Source organism: Anastrepha ludens, chromosome 2 (genome assembly GCF_028408465.1).
Source record: "Anastrepha ludens isolate Willacy chromosome 2, idAnaLude1.1, whole genome shotgun sequence".
NCBI classification, from domain to species: domain Eukaryota; kingdom Metazoa; phylum Arthropoda; class Insecta; order Diptera; family Tephritidae; genus Anastrepha; species Anastrepha ludens.
The window spans coordinates 148,274,155-148,297,687 of record NC_071498.1 but is presented as its reverse complement, the minus strand read 5'-3'; the positions used below and the strand labels follow the sequence as shown (position 1 = coordinate 148,297,687).

The window sequence follows — 23,533 nt, the reverse complement described above, 5'->3', positions numbered from 1 at the left end:
CCTCCCCTTCAGCTTTCTTTTCAGGCGCGGGAACAGTAAAGAGTCCGGAGGGGACAGGTTTGGTCTGTAGGGAGGGTGGGGAAGCACCGGAATCCCCGTCTTGGCCAATGTAGAGGTGCAGAGGAAGGCGGTGTGCGCCGGCGCATTGTCGTGATAAAGGGTCCAATTTTGTTGACGGCCTTCCTTGAACGACTTGTGCCAGCGTTTTACCTCGGCACTGGACAGAGATTGGTCCTCGTAAGCCTCCTTGAGTAGCCCAATGGTTTCGGTACTCGTTTTGTTCAGCTTTACGCAAAGTTTGATCGAGTAACGTTGCTCCAACGATCGCTGCATTTGCGCCATTGCAAAATCCTAACACACTTTTAAAACAGCTTTCACGCGCGGAGCGGTGTTGACTGCACCGCTGTTGCCAGCGAACTGGGACCGGTTTCTAGTGGAAGGGGAAGGTCCAACAATCATTTTCCCCCACCAGCCGATTCGGTTGATCGCTTGGCAGACGCTCCGCGCGGGAATGCTCATTACTTTTCAATCAAACCCTCTATTCTATTCCACTCTTCTATTTTGAAATTTCTTGATAATAATCCAAAACTTTGGAAAAATTTATCGATATAACCACTTTCAAAATAAGGCTAATTCCAGTTAGATCTATCGAATCTCTCTCACTGAGCGATGGTGAAATAGTGAGTGAAGCGGAAAAACCCATTTGACGCAGCGAAATGAAATCAATCATAAATATGTACATATTTCATTTATTTTGATTTGTTTTGTTTTTCCTGCATAATACAAGATAAAGAATAGTAAGTAGAATTCGCGAATAATATCGTTTACAATTGAAATTGAAAATGAGCTCCAAAGTATACATAAATTTGGCAATACTCAACCGAAAAACCGAAAGGAAATACTAAAAAATAGAAAGCATACAATGCAAAAATCAGCAAATTGTGGAGGAAGAATGACTGTCGGTGTTTTTTATTTTTACTTTTTCCTACTACTGGCGACTGCCATTGTTAACTCCTCCTTTCTCTCACTGGACGCACTTGTTTGCCGGTTAGACGCTGCATGCTTTTGGTTTTCTGATGGATTGCATTGTCGGGTGCTGGTGTGGGTATGCCGTCATTGTTGTTGCCTAATCACGACAAACGCGCTTCGATGGCGGTTCCGCTTCGTTTGGCGCAATCGATTGCAGAATATTGCATTTAGTGTAGTTGCCGAAGAGCGTTAGCAGCAGTGCTACGCCATAACCAGTGGCACGTTCACCCTGCAAAAAAAAGATAGCAAAGATGTAGCAATTGTTTGAGATAAACTGAGTGAAATTAGCGTGGGGCAAGTATTATTAAGAGTGTTTGAAAAAAAAAAAATGATAAATACAGAATAATTCATAACATCAAGAAGATATTAGTTCTTGTCAACTTTGAGCTGATTTGTTTGGTCTAGGTTATTTTCTCAGATTTTTCGTACTATGGAAATCCCGTAGCTACACTGTTACTTTCTAATCAGTAGGTCGATGACGGGATTCACAGTTTCCTACAGTACAATTTATAGGATTTTACTGAAAAGTCATATTGAAAGGTCTCATTTCGTGATTCCCCATTAACTTTCGCTTCGTATGACACGAAATTGCTGGCACGTTTGTTTTTTGTTCAAAATTTTTTGAACTCAAAATTCTTCTAGGATGATTTAAAGTCAAGAGCTATCCTTCTTTAGTAATCCATTTTAAATTTATCTATGTATATCAACATCTAGAACAGTAATTGATGAGATTTTCCATCTGCCCTTTATTGTACTAAAATTTAGTAACCTATAATATAGCTTTTGTCCGAAACTGTAATTAACTAAGTTACAAACTGAAAATATTTCCTCTTCTTTTTCACATTTTGTCATGGAAATGCTTATTTTTATATTTGATGTGTTCTGAAAAACAATTTAATAGGACTATCAATAAGTTCGTGCGGTTTTTTTTCGAAATTTGAAACTTTATTGACGTAAAATGGTTACAAATTTAATATTCAAAATATTGTCCATCGCTTACTACTACTTTTTCCCATCTTTCTGGCAATTCACGGATTCCCTTTGTGAAAAATTCGGTCGGTTTTGCCGCAATCCACGAATCGATCCATTTTTTGACTTCATCGTAATTACGGAAGTGCTGGTCAGCCAGGCCATGTTGCATCGATCGGAAGAGATAGTAATCGGATGGCGCAAGGTCTGGACTATACGGCGGGTGGGGTAGGACATCCCATTTGAGCGTTTCTAAGTATGTTTTGACCACTTGTGCAACATGTGGCCGAGCATTGTCATGTTGCAAAATAACTTTGTCGTGTCTATCGGCGTATTGCGGCCGTTTTTCTCGCAGTGCTCGGCTCAAGCGCATCAATTGTCGTCGGTAGACATCCCCCGTAATCGTTTCATTCGGTTTCAGTAGCTCATAATACACAACACCCAGCTGGTCCCACCAGATACACAGCATAACCTTCAGGCCATGAATATTCTGCGCCGACGTCGATGTTGAAGCATGGCCAGGGTATCCATACGTTGCCCGACGTTTTGGATTGTCGTAATGGACCCACTTTTCATCGCCAGTCACAATTCGATGCAAAAAACCCTTTCTTTTGTGCCGTTGAAGCAGTTGTTCGCATGCCATAAAACGGCGTTCAACGTCTCTTGGCTTCAATTCATACGGCACCCAATGGCCTACCTTTCGGATCATTCCCATGGCTTTTAAACGTTTGGAAATGGTTGATTGATCAACTCCCAAAGTTTTTGCAACCTCTTCTTGCGTTTGAGCCGGATCTTGATCGAGCAATTCCTCCAATTCGGTATCCATGAACTTTGGCGGCGCACCCTCGCGTTCTTCGTCTTCCAAGCCAAAATCACCACTTTTAAAGCGTGCAAACCACTTCTGGCACGTTCGCTCAGATAGAGCATGCTCACCATAAACTTCCACCAAGATACGATGACTTTCGGCTGCTTTTTTCTTCATATTAAAATAATGAAGAAGAATTCCCCGCAAAAACACATTATTTGGCACGAAATTCGACATTTTCAAGTGTGGTAAAAATATTGTTGTTTACGCTTCAAATAAAAAACTTATACTGACGTTTGTGCCTTACGACAGTAGCTCTCCAATGAATGTTTGGAAATGTGGATCGATGGAATAATAATCAAGTTACGCCATCTGTTGTAAAACCGCACGAACTTATTGATAGTCCTATTACAATTCTGAAGTAGACTCGTATATTTAATGCTTTCTGAAATATAATTTACTATTCAGAAGTATATTTGAAAACTTCTGAAAAAAATGCTACTATTCCGAAGTGTACTTGATACTTTTTGAAGTATTATTTTACAATTCTGAAATTTAGTTGATAATTTCTGAAAAAAAAAAATTTACTAGTCTGAAGAATTCAAATAGTGAGTATTATCTTACAGCTCCTTTGTCGAAAGATCGTCATAATTGGACTTTTTTTTTAAATAAGTATGCAGAAATGATCACCAGCTCTTCATGTGTGATGTGCACACAATTCGTGACGATCTCAAAATCTTTGATGCCATCTTCCACGAATATTTAATTGTTTGAGTTGTGACGTTCTTCTAGCAAAGCATAGATGTAGCAACTGGCAAAAATAAACGTATATGAGCAACACTGGAAAAGAGTTGCCAAAAGTTACAATTGCTTGAAGGCACTTAATGAGTAGTAGTAAGACCACGTTCATACAGGGAAGCATTTCTTTTCTTAACTTTGCGAATCCCCTTTTTATGTTGTCCGTCGTGCTTTCAGACAGCTCCACTGCGTGCAATTGTTTTAGTTTTTATTCTGCAGCCAGCAACAACATTGAGAAGAACGAAAACATAAAATGTGTTGACCGAGCACAAGCAACTCGATGGCTCTCTTCTCTCGTCGTCTGCCCCACAAGTTACGAGTTTAAGCAACAAAAATTGTTAGGTATGAACGCAGTCTAATGAAACTTGCCTAATATCAACAAAGAGCAAGAGTTGGTAGCACCGAACAGGGTGAGTTATAGTATTATTATTATTTTATGGGGTACTCGCTAGTGATGAATCTTTAGTTTCATGATTTTCAAGGAAATGTTACTTCAGTGGTTTTCTGTTGCCTTCTGAAGGATTTGAAGTTTTCCCCGAGAAGTATTTCATTCCCCTCCTGCCACCCATGTCTGAGAGGCATTCCCCTATCTGCCACCTGCGGACGCACCCCTTAGGTGTTGCCGTCTCCTCAGAGAAGAATCTTGTTCGATGACTTTGTTGTTGCTTTCACATACAAATTTTTCGTCAAGTGAACTGTGCAAACAAAAAAGTGGCGAATCGAAGACGCCTTAAATCAACTTGTTTGCACATATTTCTAGCAGAGCAATTCTCTTAGAATATCAAAAGTCTAATACAACTGCGTTTTAATAATCTATGAGTACATAGAAACTGTTTCATGGCTAAGTTTTTAAACATTTTTATACAAATAAAGTATTACATACCGACGAAACTGGAAGTGCCATATCAACATGCATCCAGATGCCAGGATAATCAAAACCAAGATGCGCGCCAACAAAAACCCCAGCACACGACGGTTGAGCGTTGTTGCGATCCTGAAAGAAATAAGAAAATAACATTTATTATATTGAAAATGGCAAACTGCCGAAATATAAAATGAGATATGATAATAAAAATAAGAATATTAGAGTGTAAAATAAAAATATGGAAACTTTTGCGTTGGAAGTAACATCCCTAGCTGACTTCCGGTGTAAGCTTGGTGAGTTCGTGAGTGGTTCACACGTTTCAGGGATGTTTGTAAGGACATAAATGACAATGAACATACGGGCCGCCCAAAATCAGTAATCACTGAAAACTCCATCGAAATTGTTCGTAATTTTTTTTCAAAAATGAACCGAAATCTTCGTTGAAATTCATGGAATCGGAGTTGAATATCTCCAAAACATCGATTTATCGAATTTTAAATGATCATTTGGGCGTACGAAAGGTATGTGCACGTTTCATTCCGCGCAAGTTAACTGAGGACCAAAAATAGCTCAGAATTCAACATTCGAAAGACCTCATTAAAGAGGCGAAACAAGACGATAACTTCCTTTACAACATTGTAACTGGTGATGAAACCTGGTGTTTCCAACAAGAACCAGAAACTAAGCGTCAAAGTGCCGAATGGAAAGCCCAGACGAGCCAGCACCCAAAAAATCGCGTTTGAAGAAGTCAAAAATCAAGTCGATGCTCAGTTGTTTTTACGATTCCAAGGGAATTGCCCACAAGGAGTTCGATCCATCGGCCAAACCGGCAATGCAATTTTCTGTCTTGGCGTTTTGAAGCGTTTGTTGCATCACATTCGTCGAATTCGCCCTGAAAAATGGTGGTTAAAACCCAGAATGATACATTGGCTCTACACAGCAGTAGTTAGACCAATTTATTGGTATTTTAATATGGCGGAAAGCCCTTGAGAAGGCGTCAAAATTAAAAAAAGTTGACAAGGTTCCAAATCATTATATACGACATTAAACTTCCTTCCGGTAGACCTGCAGGCAGTATACCTATATCGCGCACAGTGCGGCAATAAGGTTAAACACTTTGAGTAAGTGTGGGCAGGTGGACTATGCACTCCAGCCTACACTTGCCATTGCAACCTTCACTACCCTTCTACCCTTGAGGAAAGAGTGGTAACGGGTGCATGCAAGACAGGGCGAGTCCGTTCATGTATACACAGAAAACTTCAAGGTCAGGGTAGACGGAGGTGTATATTCCGAACATCTGGGGATTTCCCGCAGTTTTCGGCTTCTCGACTACCATAGTGTCTTTCGAGCTGAACTAATGGCAATAATGAAAGCCGTGATGCGATATCTGGATATCATATCTACATTTCACTGATAGCAAGGCGGCGATAAAATCTCTCACAAAGCAGTCAACAACTACAAGGTAGTCACGAAATGCCGCACATCTCTAATCGAGATGGGTGAGTCAATCCATCTAAAGGTAATCGGTAGGCACGCCTTGAGGATGACTTTTGCAGAATTTGTCTAGATGAGGAAAAGAAAGAGACGATCCCGCACCTTGGGTGCCATTGTCCTGCTCTATCCACACGTAGACTCGCCATTTTGGGCGGGCATTTCTTTAATGAATCGGAAGATCTTAGTTCTGTGGAGCTTCTTAAGGGAGCTTCTAAAATTTTTGAAAAGCCCACACTGGTTGTAGGAGAGATAAGGAAAGTTCACCACGTGGCATCACAATGGGATATGTGCCTGAGTGTGTTCCAAGGTGGATACCCGCTTCAACCTAACCTAACACCTACTCCATATTTTTGTCGTATGAAAAAAAACCATCAGCAGGAAAAATTATCAAAAATAAACGCGATTTTTGAAACACTTAAAACTTGATTCAAAATTCAATGATCTATGAAACTGCATAATTGAAATTTTAATAAAGATTCTTAAAGAGTTTGAAATGTTAATGATAAATTTACCGAATTTTTACAAATTGTATACAAATTTGGAAACTTTGCTATAAAATTATATGGTTTTTGTTGTAGTATGAACATTTTTTATAAAAAAATAATGTAAATTACCAAATAAATAAATAAATAGTCAAAACTTATCAATATGAGTTTTACACTTTATATTGACGCTGGCTGTATTTATATATATTTTCGAACTTTATACAAAATGTAGAAAAATTCAATAAAATTTCATCTAAATTTTGAACTCTTTACCCTTAGTATGGCGCCCAAAAACCAAATTAATTCAATATACGAGTATTTCAAACGCACAACTTCCCCTTCAATGCTGTCTCTCTCTCTCTCTCTACCACAGCTCACTGATCACAGCAAACACACTGCATTCCAATACCAATACCAGCAAGAGAAAATAAACATTTGCAATAGGTTTTGTCGGAAGATAAACTTAAAAATATGTGCAAACAATAAATACGATTAAATAAGTTATTCAATATGTCAGCCACGCGTTGGAGTGAGTAGGAGGAGGCGAGTAGACGCCCGGCTGCTGTACTCGTACGATCTATGAACGGTTGGCTTTTGTTAGCTTGATTTTCACACTCCCCCCAAAGGCGAAGTATGCGCATTGATGTACTTTGGTATGTGTGTGTGCGTGTGTATGGCATTTGATGGCTTTGCCAGAAATCAAATGTCAAAAGAGAAAATGGCTATTGTCAATATAATTGGCATTCATTTGACATGTCGCATTCACAAAACAGCCAATAAAACCGTTATTCATGTGGGTCGATACTGAGCGCGAGTGCCAAATCATTTAGTTAGCTGAGCATGGCATATGTTTGCGTGGAATTTTCAATTAGCATAAATTCATAAGTGAGTGTCAGCAAATCAAAGCGGTGGTGTATATATATATGTATGTATGCATGTGTATTGATGTACGAATTTGCATTCAACAGGATATTTAATTAATTGCGTTAATTCATAATGCATGCGTTATCAATGCGCATTACAGGTTTATATAATACAGCGGTGGTAATATAAATATGAACAAAAGAAAACTTCAGACAAAACAAAAAGTCGAAAGACAAAAGTAATTTTTGCATTCTTTCTTAGATAATAACCTCTTAAGCCTTATCTGTCATATGTGTCCATGCCGCGACGGAAGAGAAGGATGGCATGGTCAAGGGGACCCGGTGGTCTAGAAATTTCGATATTTCTTTAGAATACGAGGGGTGCCTTTTATATGTCGGGATTAGAGAACAAAAACAAATTTTAATCATCGAAAATCACTTTATTGTTTTTCAAAATATTCTCCATGAAGATCTATACACTTTTGCATGCGTTTGAACCAATTGTCGAAGCACTTTTGCCACTCTGAATGAGGTACCTCCAAAACACGCATTCTGAATGCCGCAACCGCTTCTTCAGGTATCGAAAAACGTTGACCTCTCAGTTTTTTTTTACGTACGGGAATAAAAAGAAGTCATTCGGTGCCAAGTCAAGACTATACGGCGGATGACCCATTAATTCGGTGTTTTGGGTGCTCAAAAATGCAGTTGTTTGAGCCGATGTGTGAGAGCTCGCATTGTCCTGGTGAAGAGTGATCCGTCTTTGGCGATTGGTTTTCCTAATTTCTTGGAAGACAACTGGCAAACAAATGGTTGTGTACCACTCAGAATTTACTGTTCTGCGTTGTTCTAGTGGTACGGTTGCGACATGTCCAGTTTTTCCGAACAACTTTTGTTGGATTTGGCTCATCTTGAAACACCCATACAGTCGACTGCTGGTTACTTTCAGGCTCATACGCGTAAATCCATGATTCATTACCTGTCACGATGTCATAGACGTGTTTCGAAGCCCCGCGATCGTATTTTTTGAGCATTTCCTTTGACCAATCGACACGAGCCTTTTTTTGAGCGATTGACAAATTGTGTGGGATCCAACGCGAACAAATTTTTTTGACAGTCAAATGTTTATGCAATATTGAATGTATGCTGGTCCCACTAATGCCTAAGATTGTCTCAATCTCACGATAGGTCACATGACGATCTTGCAATATCAGTTCGCGCACAGCATCAATGCTTTTCGGAACAACAACTGATTTTGGACGACCTTTCGTCTTGGAGTGAACTACAACCACGATTGAATTCACCATACCATCGATAAACACTGGTCCTTGATGGAGCTTCATCGCCAAAAAATGAATTAAGTTCATCCATGCAATGTTGCTGAGATAATCCACGTCGAAAGTTGTAAAAAATAATCGCACGAAAATGTTCACGATTTAATTCCATTTTTGGACCGAGATGAATCTTTTAAGTTACTGTAAACAACACAAATAGCGCTGGTATTTCAAAACGTTCTGAGCACGTAAAAGCCAAAAAAGGTCAAACTTTACGATGCAGCTGTCAGTTGCCAGATTGCAACACCAGGGTTGCCAAATCCCGACATATACAAGGCACCCCTCGTATACTGTGAAATTTTTATGTGCAAGTTCCCACTATTATGTTGTTATAGCTTCTAAAGGGCATTAACGAGGTAGAGAGCGGTCCGCGCGCTTCTGTACCTGAAACTTAAAACTCATTTATCCCGAAACGACTTTTGAGCGATGCTCCGCCGGGATATAAAAATCGTACTAGGTGATTTCAATTCGAAGGTGGGAAGAGAGAGCGTTTTTGACCCAACGATCGGAAAATTCAGTCTGCACGAACAATCCTCCGAAAACGAAATGAGACTGCTCAACTTCGCCACAGCGAAAAACATGGTAGTTAGTAGCACCAGGTTCAAGCATCTCGATATGCTTAAACCTTCCTAGTTGTCCCCGGATCAATGAACACGCAACCAAATTGATCAGGTTTTAATAGATGGAAGGCACGCTTCCAGTATTCTGGACGTATGTTCGACTTGGCATGATCCGCTTGTCGCAGCTAAGGTCCGCAAGTGTTTGTATGCGACAAAAAGCGTGCGAAACACGGTACCGAGAAAGCATGGCGTCGAAAAGCTGCAATCAAAACGGAGAGCGGACAGCCAAAACCTTCGTTACTCGCCTCTCACTACTGCTTTCACAAAGACGCCCTCAACCCTATGATACACGCGCGCAGTGGAACCACATCTCCCGCTCTATACGGACTGTGGTACCAGTGGTACGACCAGGAGTGCCGCGACACTACTGCAGAGAAAGACGCTACATACAGAGCTACCCTGCAGTCAGTTGCTCCGCGAGCTTCTAAGGAGCGGTATAAAGAGAAAAGGAGCGAGGAAAAGCGGCTTCTCAAGCGCAAGAAGCGCGAGTGTGAAGAAATCGAGAACTGAGGCCAGAAAAACAACAAAGATGCGGATGGCCTGCCGCCAGAAAAAGTAAATATTTACTCCGATAGTCACGAGACAATTAGGATCCTCGAGTTAATAATGATGCAATCGTACTAATCAAGGAATGCCTGGCTTCACTTTCATTTGCATCCCAATTCTTCGACATAAGGCTCATCTCGGTTCCTCCGGTATGCTCCTGGAAAGCTGGGTTTCGCGCAAACTCAGAGAGCGCTGGGCATGTACACCAACTTGTAAGGCCGAGAAATCCTTCTGGCCACGTGTGGATCGGGAGCACTCAAGCGATCTTCTGAGGTTGACAAAATCTCAGTTCTCAAACTTCGTAGATATTCCCACAGGACACAATCTGCGAGGTGTGCATGCTGTCACACGTGGAACTACCTCGAGTCCTTTTTGCGTCGCGTCAGCTGTATGGAGATTGAGATGGAATCATCTCAGCAACGTCTCATTAGGAGCCCTACTCTTGCGGGGCTAAGATTTATGCATCTTGGCTCTTACTTCTTTGCTACGCCTGCAGGCCTTGACATTAAAAATCTGATGAGCTTCATCAGCAGCATTAAGCGATTAACGCAACCGCAACACAGTTATCGTGCATAATCCACATATACTAAGCTCATTCTCCTAGCCACCCCATCCCCACCTCTGCCCGCCCTCTCCTTTCGTCCTATAAGTCTTCCTCCACCTACTTCATTCACAATGGTTTAACAAAGGATGAATTCGATTTCTTCGTCCAAATGTGCCCACTCCTTGGGCAACCATTTTAACCTAATCCTAACCTAACCCCATTTTTATGTCCGTAACTGTATCTGTTCGTGAGGTATTTAGAATTGTTTTGATATACTGAAGCCAGATATGTTCCCACATCAAATCTACTTACAATGTGAAATTAAATGCTGACTCGATTTGAGTTAAATTGAAGCCTTTGGCAGCCGAACTACTTTGTTGACATGTGACCTCTTTCCACGGCCGTGAGTATTCCATTATATTATTATTACAAACAGAAGTTCCGCAATCCACAAAGATGCGTTTAAGCATCTTAAAATTGACTTATTTTGTTTAGCTGCAGCAGGATAGACATTTGCCTAAAATGTCGATAAATGTTTTGCGATTCAACTTGTTTAGCGAAAATATCGAAAATCTGCATTTTATTGCAATCTGTAGACATTGAAAGTTAGGTTGTATTCTTGTTTTTCGTAAAAATTGGATATATCAAAAAAAGTGTTGATTTTTTTTTTCTATCTCACCAACACTATCTCAGTTTTTATATGAAAAAAAAACGTTGTCATCACCCCGGTTACGTCAGCAAATCAGCTGATTTCTTTACAATCTCTACAAGTTCGTGCATCTTCAGTCGCCGAACCTTCCTCCATATCCAGATTTTATCGATTGTTTTTGGTGCGGTAGCCTGTCTACAACGTGAAGTAATATAAGTATACAAGTAAAATAAACCTGACTGAGCTAAAATAGAAACGGCATCAGTTTTGTTCTGATAACTTCGAGTTTATTTATTCAAAATAGTCCCCTCCGGCCTTGAAACACTATTTTGCGCGATCTAAAAGCTTTTCGAAAGAGTGTTTCAGGTCATTGACCCGAAACGCCATTCAGGATGTCGGTACAAGCCGCTTGGATGGCCCTATGGACGCAAAACGTTTTCCTATCATGGCCAAATGCAATTTTCTAAATAAATAAAAGTCTCAGGGCGCCATATGAGGCGAATACGGTGAGTGATTGTTGGTTAAAATGTCATTTCTAGTGAAAAAATCAGTCACAAGAATGGATCGATGAAATGTTGCATTATCATGCAATAACCGCCAGCTTCCTCCTTCGCGGCATTCAGGGCGAATTCGACGAATACGATGCAACAAATGCTTCAAAACCCCAAGATAGAAAATTGCATTGACGGTTTGGCGCGTTGGTACGATCTCCTTGTGGGCAGTTCCCTTGAAATGGTAAAAACAAATGAGCCTCGACTTGACTTTTGACTTCTCAAAACGCAATTTTATGGGTGGTGGCTCGTCTTGAGCCTTCCATTAACATGTGCGGAATGAAACGTGCACAGACCTTTCGTAAGCCCAAATAATCAGTTAAATTTCGATAAATCGATGTTTTGGAGATATCCAACTATTCCATGAATTTCAACGATGATTGCGGTTCATTTCTGATAAATTCACGAACAATTTCGATGGAGTTTTCGGTGATTACTGATTTTGGGCGGCCCGTATGTTCATTGTTATTTACATTTGTATGTCCTCACAACCATCTCTGAAACGTGTAAGCCACCATGAACTCTGGCATGAGATAGACAATCATGGCCATAAACTTTTTCCATCAATTCAAATGTTTCGGTAATCGTTTTACCGATTTTAAAACAAAATGTGATATAAGCTCTTTGTTCGAAACGCATTTTTGTACCGATGCCAAAAACATGGTGACACTTTAGATGCAATAACTTCGCTTCTGCTGAACCGAATGTCACCAAGCTTTCACTGGAAGTCAGCTAGGAATGTAACTTCTAACGCAGTAACTCATTAGAAAGATGGCGCCATCAAAAACATTTTCATGACTCCAGTCTTTTCTATTTTGGTATTCACCTTGTATATTTTCAATTTCTTTTCACAAAACTCAAGTTTAAATTTGAAATTTGATTTCAAAACTATAACAATCAGCAGCAAAATCAACTTGTTCCCAAGATTTCTTTTAAATTTCAGCTCATAAAAGCAATAGTAAATAAAAAATAATAATAAAATCAAACAAAAATCCCCACACCAAATTTGAACATTTTGAAGCGAAACTTGTTCTCTACAGCCTAATGACAGTTTAACGACTCACGCGCGCTGCATATGAACTTTTCTTTTTCTCTCTACGTATCGAAGCGAGGCAAAAGCGCATTAGTCAAAGCTAAGTTGGCATAAAACACCATTACCAAAATGTGCAAAATGACGAAAACAAAATTTCGACAAGACGTGCACAAAAGCGTCAAAAAGTAGAAAATATTTACACTTGAAAAGTAATGGTGTCGTATACATACTTACATTCCTAAATCCCTTTTGACTTTGTTAGTAATTACTACTAAATATTGTGTGCTTGTATAGCCGCCAAGCCTGTGCAAGATCACTAAGGAGCAAAACGACGAATTTAGTGAAAGTATGAAATAACATCAAGGCGCTATATTACTTTATGTATTTTTCAATTTCCTTGTGCCGATCGGAAAAAGTTACAGCTATCATTTAAATTTGCCTTTTTTTACAAATCACTGCTTCGTTGCGAATTTAATAGGCCCGTTATATTACAGGGTCCGGCACTCGAAATGTAACCAACTTCAGACCGCGCGCGCAGCTGATGCACGGACATTTTCCGAGAGTAAACGAGAGAAAAGAAAATCGGTAATAGATTTCAAACGTAATAGTGTGATTGCATTATATTTGGCTGGAAAATCAGCTCGAGCACCTTAAAGTGAATAAAGTTTTTATTCATCGCACCATTACTCGTTGCAATGATACTGGTAGCATCGCGGAAATCATGGAGGTGATCATCAAAAGACTGCAACGTCACGTGAAATGGTTCAAAAAGTGAAGAAGCGACTTGAGCGAAATCCCCGACGAAGTGCCAATCAAATGGCGAAAGAACTGAAAACATCTGACTGTAGCATCCGCCGCACACTGAAAACTGATCTCAAAGTCAAGCCTTACAAGATCCAAAAGGCGTATGATCTCACATCAAAGCAGCAACAAGTTAGACTTGAGAGAGTCGCTGCGCTTGGCCGAAAGCGGTCAATTTTCGAACATTGTGTTTTCTGACGAGAACATTTTTCAGTGGCAGATCATGGACGTTTCCACAGGACTCGCCACCAGATCACAAACTCGAGTGAACCAAGAATGACTAAAAAAAAAACGTTCCGAACTTCAATACGTCTACACAATGGCTCTCAAATTCACCAGACGCGAGTCCGATGGATTATTCTCTGTGGGCCATTTTGGAGAGCCAGCTCCGAGCTAAAAGATTCACCAGTCTCGGGACGATGAAAAAAGCCATTGTCCTGCAAGTCACATTCGGGCAGCTTGCGATTCGTCCGTCCGATGGACGGCGTCAAGGCCATAGTCAAGGCAAAAGATGGTCATATCGAGCAAAAGTAAATTGATTTTTAATTTTGTATTATTTTCACACAATTTTTACTTTAAATTGAATAGAAGTAAAACTAAATTTATGAAAATTCTAGCAGCGCACAACTATCGACTTCAATCAAATTTCTTCCGAGTAACACCAGTTTGGGTGCAAGTTAAACAGAGTAAACGAACAACGGCAGGGCCATTGCGGCATATTAGGCTTAAAGACTCCCAGGTTGACCGACGTCTGTGCACTACCGCTAACGCATAAATATAAATATATGTAAACTACTAATTACAAAATAAAGGAGTATTGAGCAGACAAGCAACGACCAGAGACCCATGCCGCTGAAAAAACCTCTGCTGCCATGTGAGTTGATGTTTTAATAGCCGCGGTTTTAATTTCTTCATTATTTCCTTTATGGGGCAGCAATTTTAATTTGTTGTGAGCAGGTTGGCAGAAAAAAAAAAATATCTTAGCAGCAGTTACCAGCTGGGTGGACAACGGGCGATCGCCTATGCGCAGGAAATGGAGTGGGTTGAATACCGCAAAATGTGAAAAATGTAAGGCTAACGTAAGGAGGTGTAGCTAAGATTGGCTAAACACAAAACCCAGGCTTGTGAGTAATATACAGGGTGGTCGGCATAGTGGTTTTTATTAAAAAAAACTCCTCGTAAAAACAAATAACCATTTGCAGTCGCGTTAAAGACTGTAGGCTTCTCCATTTATGGAACAACTTCAAGAGACATACACCACAAGTAGGAGAAGCTGGGTCAAACTCTCAAAAAGAGTAATAGCGCCAATTATGTATTTATTTTTTATTTACTATAAAATAAAATTAATTTTTTTACGGCTTATTATTAATTAAACATTCCCATTATTTATGGAACACGATTTCATTCAAGTGACTGCCTTCGACTGGCTTCGTAGTAGCGCATTCTGTTAACGCTTCCCGGTTCCACCTGACGAATGGCTTGCCGGATATTCGCCTTAAGGGCCTGAATCTCACTGGATTGCCTTAACGATACCCCACAATAAAAGTCGAACGGCGTCAAATCGCTCACCGTTGACTGGAATTGCATTTCCAGTAGCTTTTTCAAAGAAAAGTGGGCCAATAAAGCCAGCCACCGCTGTAAAATCCGCACCAAATTGCCACTCTCTAAGGATGCATTGGCTTCTCGACTATCATATGCGTGGTTTCTGATCCACAGATGCGATAGGTTAGATTGTTCACATGGCCGCCAAGACGAAAATGCGCCTCGTCAGAAAAGATGATTTTGGCTTCTTTGCAATAATTGATTGATTTTGATTTTGGAAATAGATTATCAATTAGGTTACATTACACGACTTTGTGTCAAAATTTCCAGTGGGAAAAAGCTATCACTGTCAAAATAACATACGATTCAACAAAAGTAACCACTATATGGGCCACCCTGTACCTATAATGCATACATCATTCATATGTACAACGTGAAGATAATAGAAAAACATAAAATATGAAAAATTTAATGCGTAGCGCAAGAAAAACAGTAAAAAAGTATTAAAGGAAGCACGCGAGAGGGCAGTACGTGTGTGTGCGTGCGGAAAGCAGCAGCACGCGATGCCAGGCGCGGCGCACCGTTAATGCCACAAATAGCGAATGGCACTCGCTTAATATTTCATATTGCCCTCCTGCTGCTGTGATGTGGCAAATATGAATGCACTATGCAGCTAAAATTTGGTATTTCAAACACTGGAGCCAAGAAATTTTCTTTACAATAAAAAATTTTTTTTTGTATCTGAATGAGGGTGAAGAGGTGACCTGAATTCTTACTAGGATTCAGATTATTGGGTAAAAATGTATGTATCAGCTCAGTTCCTTCCAGCCAATTGCTGCGCATAATTTTGGAAAACAAGACAGCTTTATTGAATCCAAAATCTAACGAACGCGAAAATGAGTTAAGCAGTTAGACAACTGATTCCAGCAAACTAACAAGACTCCACTTTGGCTTTTGTAAGTGCAAATAAGCCAAATATGAAATCGCAAGGAATCTCTGCTGATTTATGTGAAAAATAAGAGGAAATAGAATGCAGTCTGTGAACTCAAGAAGGCGCTTCTATGGATGGCTTTGAAGTGTTGATTTTGTGGTTTGTGTTTTATTTATTTATTAGTTTTTATTTATTTCTTAATTTTTTTTTTGTATGTATTTATTTTTTTTTTTTTGTTTTTTTTTTACGTACTTCTTTACTTATTTAACTGTTCATCAATTTTTCAATTTTATTTATTTATTTAATTATTTATTTCTTTTTATTAATTTTTTATTTTTATTATTTTATTAGAAATTTTTATTTTTTTATATTTTTTTTATTTATTTTTTCTTTATTTTATTTTTTTTTTTTTTCATTTCTTTATTTTTTCATTTTTTTTTATTTTTGTTTTCATTTTTTTTTTATTTTTTTTTCATTTTTTTATTTTATAATTTTCTATTTTTTAATTTTTTTATTTTTTTTATTTTTTTATTATTATTATTTTTCATTAATTTATTTTTTATTTAATTATTTTTATTATTCATTTTTTATTTTATTTTTTTTTTAATACTTTATTATTCATTTTTTATTTTATTTTTTTTAATACTTTATTTTTCATTTTTTATTTATTTATTGATTTATTTATTTATATATTTATTTATTTATTTATTATGTTTTTATTTATTTTTCATTTATTTGCTGTTATTTACTAATTTTTATTTATTAATTTTTTATTTTTTATAAATTTATTTTTATTTATTAATTTTTTATTTGGTTGGTTGGTTGGTTGGTTTAAGGGTGACCCCGCATCGGAGTGCCACATAGACCGCAAGTTGGGTCCGTTGTGTTGCCCTAGAGCTCATTATGTTATAAAAAAAAAAAATGTCAGTAATACGGTCACACCCGTCACAATGGAAATGAACTGCAACTTGGACAGAATTCTGAACACTTATTTCGTTAAGAGATAAGAGACAGGATCGAACCACATCTGAGTGGGTATAAGAGGAGCTGAGTGCTCGAACGGCCGCTTGACTGTCAGTGAAAAAACGGATATCCTCTAGTGATATTCTATTTTCTAAGAGAGTTTTCGCAGCATACCAGATAGCGCATACTTCCGCTTGGAATACACTACAGTAGTCGGGTAATCTAAATGATAGATTGATGTGAGGGGAATTGGAAAAGATTCCAAATCCCACTTTACCGTCTTGTTTTGAACCATCTGTATATATAATCAGAGGGCCATCGATTTCGATAAGATTTGTCTTCCATTCTTCCCTAGTTGGGAGTGAACAGGAGAAAAGCAAGGGTGGTGATGGAAGACTTACATGATAGTCTATGTCGGAAGAGATAACAGTGTTCCTGTTCAGTATGGCCGAATGGCAAGATACTTATTCCATTTCGATATAGCATTCATGCTTGTCGCTGCTTTCGCTTTGCCAACCAGATCGATAGAGAATTTTTTATTTATTTCTTCACTATTTATTTATTTTTTATTTTTATTTTTTTACTTCTTTTCTATTTTTTATTATTTTTTTATATTTTTTGATTTTTTTTGTTTTTTTTATGTTCTAATTTTTCAATTATTTTTTTTTTAATTTTTCTTTTTTATATATATTTTTTGTAATATATTAATTTATTTTTTATTAATTTATTTTTTATTTATTTATTTTTTATTTATTTATCATCAGTGAATACAAAAGTTTCTTACTGGCTACACTAACACCAACTAAAGTAATTTAAGAGAATATTGTTTAATATCTCTCCAGAAAATGGAATTTCAATGTCAAAAATTGGTTGAATTATTAAATATTAAGTTCTGTAAGACCCCGACTGATAGGAGGCTCTTAATAGGCCGTCAAAACCGAATAAATTTGTGCATGACTATCAGTCAGTTGCTTCGGGTTCGAAACCAATAGAGCTATGGATGATGGGTATAAGTTATTCGTATTTCAAAAAGATGTAAAATAACGAGGCACTCTTTACTTAATGCCCTTTACAAATAAATTTCGAAGAATACTAAAAGCTCCTAAAGCCATTTAAAGCGCAAAGTACAGAAAGTTGGAATTCAAATTGAAAAATAAACTGGCAATTAAAACTTTAGAAACGGCAGAGTAGGTTTTGTTGCGCCCAACTTAGATTCGAAGGTATGTTCTACTTATACTACACACAGACATACACATCTCCTCGCACATGCATACAACCATTGAAAAATTTTCTATAACAAGTAGTTAACTTTACCCATATGAGGTGAAAATTATTCGCCCTTAACAACAACACAATTGTTTCCGTTAATTCTACTCATAAAATTCAAGTATATACAATTTTCAGAAGAAAATGGAGTTATGGGAGTAAGACACGTGCCGTGGCTATCTACGCTTTAAACTTTTCTATGCCTGCACTTAAGGCCGGCGGGCCAATTAAAAGGTCAAAAAAATCGATTTTTTTTTCCTGAAATCAATAGCTTAGATATTCAAGAACATGAGACACAAATTTTCAGAGTTAAATTCCAAGTAATATAATATATTTGCAGAGCTACAGAGCCGAGCGTAGTGCGGCGTCGAGCAACCGTGCGCTTATTGTTGTACTTTGAAGCGCGTTTTCTCGGCTTTTCATTTTCACGATTTTACCTAATTTATGTACACGATTGCAAAAAAACTAAACGAGCTATCTATTTCATTCAAAATGCGTTATCTTCAGTATTGTTTTCTCTTCTATGTGAACTACAAAAAACATCCAAAAACTTTTTTTAAGCGACTTTTTTACCCAGTTGAAGAGTTTTTTTTTCCTTGAAAAACCACTTTTTTTTCTACCTTCCCCAAAAATTCGAATTTTACGTGTTTCTCCCAATTTTCTTAGTTCACATCGAAGATAATTACATCAAAATTAATAATCTTTTTTTTTTTGTTTTCAGATGAAAATTGCAAGTTGTATCTTGTACAGAAGTTGGATACTTCAGTGGCAAGGCGCTCTGGGAATCTATTGATAACTCGGCTTACAATATATTGTTGGAGATTGTACAAATTTTTTTTTTTTAGTTCAAATATATATTAAACTATCCCCAAAACTTCATTTGACTAATTGTTTTTTTTCTCATCCTACAACGCTTCGCGAAAACTACTGAATTTAGGACATCTAATTGGCCCGCCGGCCTTAAACACTTGAAAGCAAAATTGGCAGTTTAGAGCCTGTAGTCAAATGTACAGTTGTAAACCACCTCACACCTAGTATGAGTCGCAGATCCACTAGTCAGGCAACTGGTGTTTTTTACATGGCTATGTCCTACAACATGACAATTATAAGAACTCGACCAGAAATATACAAGTCTCATACTAGTTCCAAATAGATAGAAAAAGACTAGTCCAATTAAGTACCAAAACCACTAGTTTGAGTCTAAAAAAGGGTAATTAAAAAATAAAATAATTTCATGGGTGCACAATAAAATTTGTTTTTAAGTATAACTCAATAACGAAGCGCCTGCAAACGTTCCTAAATCGCTACCTTCGCCAAATTTAACGAGTTTTCTGGCCCCGGACAATAACCAACGCCGAGTTTTTGGCGCAAGCTAACCAGGTCGATGTTGCAACAGAAATAAAAAAAAAGGAAAAATTACGGCAATCTCGCTAAACAAGCACTCGTTTCAACAAACTGGTAGAGGAATTAGCACGTACCACCTGGCGGCGCTCAACAGAAGCTGAAATGAAGTCTGTGGAAGGAAATAAGATCCGTACCACAGAACCGTGTCCATATGCTCCAAATAGGAGTTAAAGGATCAAGTATATATATATTAAAATATTACACAGTTTTATTCAGCAGCCTATTATTATCGAAGATTTTGTATTTTTTAACCCATGAAAATTTTCGTGCGATGATTTATTACGATTTTCGACGCGGATTATCAAGATAGGAGTGTACTGATTAACTACTCGTAACTTAGCCTTTTTACGTTGAAACACCACACTTAGCCACAGCGAGCTTCAACGTGGCCGTCCATCCTTAGAGGATGAATTTCGATGAGGCCGTTGTTTAGTCAAAAACAATCAATGCTGTGCTTCAATTGATAACGCAAAATCATCATGTAACATATCGAGGCGAGATAGAGGCATCCTGGGATATTAGTGGAACTAACATACCTTCAATATTGCATGAAAATTCGGTCGCCAGGCCGATTCGTTGTCGATGGATACCGAATAATTTACAATTTCCCAAAAATGGGTTATTGTCGATTGGTGTATAGAAATGCTGAAGAAACTGAGCCGAGGCGATTCAAAGCAAGTCTATGACATCGTAACCGATGACGAATACTGGATTTAGGCATATGAGCCGGAAACAAAACAGCAATCAGCAACAGTATGAGTGTTCCAAGGCGAGGTTCGTCCAACAAAAGTTGTTCGCGAAAGAAACACCTTATTACCGTACATCATCCAACCAAATATTCCAATCACATGAAATTTTTGACTTATCCTCCCATACTCGATCTCGACTCTCCTGAAGCTAAATGTTGATTAAATTAAGTAACTCACTGAATAGTTTTGGAAAAGTTGGCCTGCATTTCATACGGAAAGTGTACGAGTATTAATTTTCATATTTTTATGTTACATCAGTTTTTTTTATTTTATACCAGTTTACTATGGTGTACCATTTTGTATTTTATACCATTTTCTATTTTATACGAATTTTTTATTTTATACTAGTTTTCTATTTTATACCATTTTTCCATTATATACCATTTCTATTTATACTCGAACCATTTCTTTATTTGTACCGTTTTCTATTTAAACCCTTTTCTATTTTATATAATTTTGTATTTTATATCGTTGTTGACCTTGTTTACTTTGTACCATTTCTTAATTTATACCGTTTTCTATTTTATACCATTTTCTATTTTATACTATTATATTTTCTTTATTTCATACAGTTTTCTATTTTAAAGCAGTTTTTATTTTTACCCCTTTCTGTTTAAAAAATTTTAAACCATTTCCTATTTTATACCGTTGTTGCCTTTGTTTACTTTATACCATTTTCTATCCATTCTGTATTTTATACAATTTTCCATTTTACACCATTTCTTAATTTATACAATTTCTTAATTTATACCGCTTTCTATTTTATACCATTTTTTATTTTATACCACTTTACTACCATTTTTTACCATTTCGTATTTTATACCATTTTCTATTTTTTATCATTGTCGACTTTGTTTACTTTACACCATTTTCTGTTTTATACCATTTTGTATTTAATACCATTTTCTATTTAACACTATTTCTTAATTTATACCGTTTTCTATCTTATACCACTTTTTATTTTATTCCATTTTTATTTTATACGATTTTTTATTTTATACCATTCTCTGTTTTATACTATTTTTCTATTTTATACCACTTTCTATTTAACACTATTTCTTAATTTATACCGTTTTCTATTTTATACCATTTTTTAGTTTATACCAGTTTTCTATTTTGTACCATTTTTTTATTTTATACCACTTTCAATTGGAACCATTTTTTATTTTTTACGTTGTTTATTTTATACCATTTTTATCCGGTTTTCTGTTTTATACTATTTTCTATCTTATTCCATTTTCATTTTATACAATTTTTTATTTAATACCTTTTTCTATTCTATAACTTTTTCTATTCTATACCTTTTTCTATTTTATACCATTTTCTGTTTCATACTATTTCCTATTTTATACCATTTCTTAATTTATCTATATCTTATTTGATTACTTCCCTATACCATTTACTATCGTATTTAAATTCAAATTTATCATTTTTAAGTATTCACTCCCATCAAAACATCACACTGTGCCCCAAAAACTTATAAAAATGCATAAAAAGTTGTATAAGCACTTCATCGATACGACAAGGCATTTGTATCAATGAAGTGGTATTCAAATCATATCATAAGCACCGCATAACAGCCTCAAACAAGTCTGCAAAATGTTTAAACTGCCAAGCTTCGTAACAGGATTTGCCTCTGTATAAAAAACACACACATACAGCCAACTACTATGACAACCAAAAGAAAAAGAAAAACAAAAAAAAAATAAAAACAAAAAGAAAAGGGAGACCGCAAAGTAGCAGGCAACAGCAACAGTAGCAATCGCTACTTTGACGTGTTGTCAGCGATTAAACTTTTCAATATTGTTTACACGCCTTGATGTATGCTTACATTTTGGGTTCTTTAACTTTTCGCCTTTGAGTGATGCAACAACAAAGCAGAAATTGAAAAAAAAACTTGTTTGCCTTTAATGTTCACGCAATTCAATTTCCTACGATAAACTTATGCATAAAAAAAATATTCTCAAGGTTACTAAATATGTGGTTTGTGTTCAATATGCGCTTGCCGTACTTTCAGCGTGCATTAGTTGTTTTTTTTTGTTTGTCCTTTTTACATTTCGTTAGCTCTTTTATGGAGCTGCTCTTAGATTGGCATTGCCACAGTACAAGCACACTTTGGCAAGCAACTTACACTGAATAAAAATAGAAACAAAAATAAATGAAAAAAAAGAATATGAAGAAAATATTTACAAAGGAAATGTGTAGTGCTGCAGACCATTTGGAGTTTGCCAGCTGGAGCTGCTGAAGTTTCGCAGTGATACGGCACGCCGCAGACACAGCAAACGGCGCTAGCGAGGACACATTGGAATTTCATGTGGTTATATGCTCCATTTTTCTGCGTATGTGTATGTGTACGTGCGTATGAACAAATGATGCAAATTTTTATTACGAGCCATAGCAACATAGCGTCTATAAAATGACAGGATATTTTTAAGGATATGTTTGAAAAGTATAATAACAGGAAAAATACGTTTTCGCACATCCTTGATGACAGCAAATGACAGCTCGTTTGGCAAAGATATATCGTGGCTTTAACACATGGGTAAGTTTACATATTTGTTGTTGCAAAAATGGGAGAAGTATAAAGAAACAAATAACATATCAAAAGTTTACCGATACTCCGGGTTGCTTGATGGCGCAAATAATGTTGAAGTTTTAATGGGATTTTTTTTTAAACTTTAACTTGAGAAGTAACTCATTTTCCGCCAACTTAAATCTGTAGTTGCTATGATTCCCTAAGGATTGCGCAGAGTCATTTAACGCTTGCTACTAAAAATTCAATAGCGGGATTTTGATGGCCTAGATAGAAGGGTAGGTGAAATTGTTGAAGTACGGGAGCTAAATAGTTTTATGAAAAGTTTTTTCAAATATAGACCCATTAGTCCTCTGAAGTAATTTTTTGTTTTTTATCAGCAACTTGTTTTGTGTCCTTCATAAATTTTTTTATTACCGTCCAATATCTTTCGAGGCTTCTGAACTCCAGCCAGCTAGGTAGATTTGTGAATCTGGACACAAATTTGTCGTTCTTTTGATATTTATTTGTATTGTGACGGCAATAAATCAAATGAGGTCATACAAAAGTAGAGACCTCATGCCATCTTATGAATAGCAAAAGCGGTATTCGCAAACATTCCTGGATACATACTTTTTGGCTGACTACTTGGTTGGTTCTTTCCCGTGCTAACCGAAGCCAATTGGAAACACCAAGTGAAGCCAAGTCCTTTTACACCTGATATTTCCGAGGTGTTTCTCTTCCTCTGCTACCAGCTGGTACCGCATCGACTACTTTCAGAGC

At 37.1% G+C, this 23,533-nt stretch overlaps 1 protein-coding gene across 1 annotated transcript in view; it reads right to left on the bottom strand.

Moving 5' to 3' along the window:
- Positions 1–733: 733 nt before the first annotated feature.
- Positions 734–23,533, bottom strand: part of LOC128855576 (probable aminopeptidase NPEPL1) — a 56,466-nt gene continuing 33,666 nt past the window's right edge. Inside the window, exons 5-6 of the mRNA XM_054090586.1 lie at positions 4,485–4,595; positions 734–1,258 (exon numbers count right to left, since the gene is read on the bottom strand). Of these exons, the coding sequence (XP_053946561.1) occupies positions 1,127–1,258; positions 4,485–4,595 (243 nt within the window). The 3' untranslated portion in view covers positions 734–1,126. The remainder of the gene's footprint in view (positions 1,259–4,484; positions 4,596–23,533) is intronic.